This window comes from Mandrillus leucophaeus, unplaced genomic scaffold, assembly GCF_000951045.1.
Source record: "Mandrillus leucophaeus isolate KB7577 unplaced genomic scaffold, Mleu.le_1.0 Scaffold379, whole genome shotgun sequence".
Taxonomy (NCBI): domain Eukaryota; kingdom Metazoa; phylum Chordata; class Mammalia; order Primates; family Cercopithecidae; genus Mandrillus; species Mandrillus leucophaeus.
The window spans coordinates 902,164-906,824 of NW_012104020.1; the positions used below are offsets into that span (position 1 = coordinate 902,164).

The window sequence follows — 4,661 nt, forward strand, 5'->3', positions numbered from 1 at the left end:
AAGGTCAAGAGATCGAGACCATCCTGGTCAACATGGTGAAACCCCGTCTCTACTAAAAATACAAAAATTAGCTGGGCATGGTGGTGTGTGCCTGTAGTCCCAGCTGCTCGGGAGGCTAAGGCAGGAGAATCGCTTGAACCCGGGAGGCGGAGGTTGCAGTGAGCCGAAATTGTGCCACTGCACTCCAGCTTGGCCACAGAGCGAGACTCTGTCTCAAAAAAAAAAAAAAAAAAAGTAGTAGCTTTTTCACACAACAGGAAGGAAAGGCCTGAATAAGGCACAGTTGGTATTTTTATCCAGGTTACCTCAGTCTCTCAAGATTTTTCTCCATTAAAGTATAACTACTTACTTTAGTAAATATTCAACTCATTCAATAACGATTTATTTAGTGCCTACTATGTACCAGACATTTCAAGGTGTTAGGAGTACAAAAAGAAATGGAAAAAAAAAACCACAACAACAAACCACGAAGATCTATTATTTTATAACTTGAAATATATGTTACATTTTAGAAATCAAGATTATGCTGCATACTAAAAAATTTATTTAAATATAATACTCAAAGAACTTGTAAATGGGCTAAATGAATTGGCTGCGACATATTATTAAGAACTATTTGTACTTGTCATTATCTGGGTTCCACTCAGGCTTAATACTATTTTGAAGCATTAACATTTTACATTCTCAGATATGAAATGATACAAATTCAAATTCCTTCAACAACAACTGAGACAGAAATGATTTTAGATTACCTGAGCACCTGAGACTTCTTACAGTCCAAGGAACTCATTAAAGCGAGGATGTATGGGAATTTCATAATAGTAAGTTTAGCAAACAGAATGAAAACTAGTTTCTAGTGTTTCATGTCTTATTTTGTCTTCTATAAACTAAAATTTCCTTTGGCTAGTGACACTGGTCAGATATGAATCAGACAGGGCCACTGGCAAAAGATAGATGTAATTCACTGAGTATAAACTACTGGGTACCTATATTAATATGCATTCTTTCTGGTAAAGTTTAGGACAAAGTGAAAGAGATTAAGATTAGACATGTGCTTGCTGATATTCTGGGTCAGGAGAATCTGCTGTTATTGTCTTCTGTCTCTAGGGGAAGATTCAATTGAAGCTTTGTGAGGTTCCTGTTCCTGTTTTATAGGGTTTTCAAGGGAGGGGGTCAGGGAGAACTGAACAAAGGAAATACTAGCTAGAACAGTGCTGTCCAACTGAACTTTCTGCAAGAATGGAAAATGTTCTATACATGTACTAATATGATAGCCACTAGCACATACGGTTACTGAATACTTGAAATGTGACTAGTTGGAACTGAGGAACTGAAATTTCATTTAATTTTAATCTATTTAAAAAGACGCATGCATGCCGTATGCAGTCGCTCATGCCTATAATCCCAGCACTCAGGAAGGCAGAGGCAGGAGCTCAGGAGTTGAGACCAGCCTGGACAACACAGAGAGACCGTGTTCTCCACAAAAAGGAAAAAAGAAAGGAAGGAAGATGAAAGAAGGAAGGAAGGCAGGCAGGCAGGCAGGCAGGCAGGAAGGCAGGCAGGCAGGCAAGAAGGAAGGAAGGGGCACATATGGTTAGTGGCTACTATACTGGACAATACAGATCTAGAGAGATTAAAAACCTAAATTAGAGGTCCTAAAATCCTAATGAATGTAAACAAGGTAGGTGCTGTTATAGGAAAATGCTTACTGAAAGCTCCGTTGCTTAATCAGAAGTTAAAACCATGCAGGAGAAAGCTTCCTAAATGTGGTTTACAAGCCCGTGTAAATTTAGAGCCTACAATTAAATGCTGTTAAGTGGTATACAAGCTAATAACTTTGGCTTTGGGAATCCCTGTGAACCCCCAAGTTATTTTCAGGTTGACTTCTATATAGGAATAAGGTAAACATTGGTTTGGGAAACTTTCTAGTGATAAAGTGATTTTTTTCCCCTCAACATCAGGACAATTAGAATCATTCCCAGGCTCCTCCTCTCTTTGTGACTAAATTTCCCTAGGCCTGGGTCACACCCCTAGCTACTCCAAAGTTCCATTCTAGTCCTGAACCAGGAAGTCAATGCTTTGAGACATCTGGCAGGATTTCCTGAGGCTTATTATCCAGAGTGTAAAGATCTGCTTAGCAGCCACATTCCACAGTCTTCCGAAGGTTTCTCCAGAAAAAGTGGGAAAAATAAAAAAGGAAAGCAACAAACCTTAACGACACACAAAAAGGACAGGTGTTGTGTGTTATCTTTCATCATAGAATATAAAGTACAGCTAAAGCCAAAGGTACATAAAAAGTTCTGCTTTGAGTTTAAGGAGCCATCCTGTACCGCCCCATGCCCGCCCCTCCACCATCCTTTTTAACTCAATAAAAGGAAAAAGGAGGCAAAACATTTGGTAAAAGCAAGGTTTAAGGACATGGATAAACAAAACAGATGGTAGTTTAAGTGGGATCTCTTTGGATCTGGGACCACTGGTATACTACCACAAAGGCTGGGTGCCCTATAATCACCAAAGTGAATCATTACTGACTACAATAGAGTAGGCCAGGTGCAAGGCTCATGCCTATAATTCCAGAACTTTGGGAAGCCCAAGTGGGAGGATCGCTTAAGCCCAGGAATTCAAGACCAGCCTGGCCAACATAAGGAAATCTCGTCTCCAGAAAAATAAGGAAAAAAAAAAAAAAAAAAGACCAAATAGCTGGGTATGGTGGTGCATGCCTGTACTTCCAGCTACTTAGGAGGCTAAGGTGGAGGAATTTGAGGCTGTAGTGAGCTGTGACTGTATCACGGCACTTCAGCCTGGACAACAGAGCGAGACATTGTCTCAAAAAAATAAATAAAAAGGCAGCTTTTTAAATGTAACTTTGAAACCACTTGCTTTATATTGTGACTATCTAAAGATGAGACGAAGGTATGGAATAATGGTAAATTAGAAACTCAGGACCAAAGACATTCACTAAACATTCTTGTTTCTCAAGACTGTGGCTAAGATACTTATGTTCTTTAGTTTTATGTCTTGTACTTTAACAGCAGAACTGCACAAGATATTTTTGTGATAAAAGGCAACTGGGGTCAGGCACGGTGGCTCACGCCTGTCATCTCAGCACTTTGGGAGGCTGAGGTGGGTGGATCACTTGAAGTCAGGAGTTTGAAACTGGCCAACATGGCAAAACTCTGTCTCTACTAAAAATACAAAAATTAATCGGGCATAGTGGTGCACACCTGTAATCCCAGCTACTCGGGAGGCTGAGGTAGGAGAACTGCTTGAACCCAGGAGGCAGAGGTTGCAGTGAACCAAGATTGTGCCACTGCATTCCAGTCTGGGCAACAGAGTGATGACATTCCGTCCCCCTGCCCCCCACCAAAAAAAAAAAACAACTGGAACAGGTTACTTAAAACGCAGTTTTCACATTTTGAAATGGTACCACCATACCTGTCATTAGAGGAGAAATCCATTCCTAGGACGATGCTTTCTTCGGTGTCTTGTCTACCATTAGTTGAAACCACTACCATATAGCGTGTTCGATTCTGGTAAGTACTTTCCAGTCTTACAGCCTGGAAGTTAGCACACAACAGAGATATTATGAAATTTGGAATGTTAATTTCAGATCATTTCAACCCTTTTTCATCAGCGTCTTTAGCATACTCAGGAAGGCAGCAGAGTCAGTAGTTAGGAGACATAAATTAAAATCTCAGCTTGTATACTAGCTATAAAACCTTTGGTAAGTTACTAAATTAATTGGAGGGAGATATAATAATACCTATCTGTCTGGTTGTTTTAAGAATCTTATAAAATAATATATGTAAAGCACCGTGCTTGGCACACAGTAAATGCTCAATAAGATGTTTGTTATTAGCGTAATTTATACTAATTACCACAGTGTGTAATAAAGATTGAAGAGGGAAATGTGAGGTATATGAATGTGAGCATTGGTCTCAGAGATGCAATTCCCACAAACAATTATAATATGGAGCAAACTATTAGCAACATCTAAGGCGAGTATTGACTTTGCTATACTGAATTTCTGCATGTTAATACACTATAAGATTTTTTTAAGTTTCAATGATAATTAAAGGAGATTGCATTTTCAGAAACTTCTCATTTTTTGTCAAAAGTTTTAATTTATTGCTTAATTTTTAAAAAGACCCTCAGAAAATTTGAATACGGACAGGGTCTTAGATGAAATTAAGGATTTACAGTTAATGTAATAATGGCATTGTGGTTACTGTGACTTTTTCTTAAGTACTGGGAGTGAAATGACATGGTTTCTGAGTTTTACTTTAAAATGTTCCAACAAAAAAATTTAACACGGAGTGGGGATAGATGAAAGAAGTCAGGCAAAAGGTTGATGGTTATTAAAGCTGAGTAATGGCCAGGCGTGGTGGCTTACGCCTATAATCCCAGCACTTTGGGAAGCCAAGTAGGCAGATCACCTGAGGTCAGGAGTTCAAGACCAGCCTAGCCAGCATGGTGAAACCCTGTCTCTACTAAAAATACAAAAAAAAATTAGCTGGGTGTGGTGGCGCATGCCTGTAATCCCAGCTACTCAGGAGGCTGAGGCAGAAGGATCGCTGGAACCCAAGAGGCAGAGGTTGCAGTGAGCTGAGATCACACCACTGCCCTCCAGCCTGGGTGACAGAGTGAGACTCTAGTCCAAA

The 4,661-nt window shown here is 39.7% G+C and overlaps 1 protein-coding gene across 4 annotated transcripts in view; it reads right to left on the reverse strand.

Annotated features, from left to right (window-relative positions):
* SSH2 (slingshot protein phosphatase 2) overlaps nt 1-4,661 on the reverse strand; it is a 332,338-nt gene that overhangs the window by 57,692 nt on the left and 269,985 nt on the right. For all 4 annotated transcript variants that reach the window (XM_011990373.1, XM_011990372.1, XM_011990375.1 and 1 more), the window contains one exon: nt 3,436-3,557. In XM_011990373.1, coding sequence (XP_011845763.1) covers nt 3,436-3,557 — 122 coding nt within the window. The remainder of the gene's footprint in view (nt 1-3,435; nt 3,558-4,661) is intronic.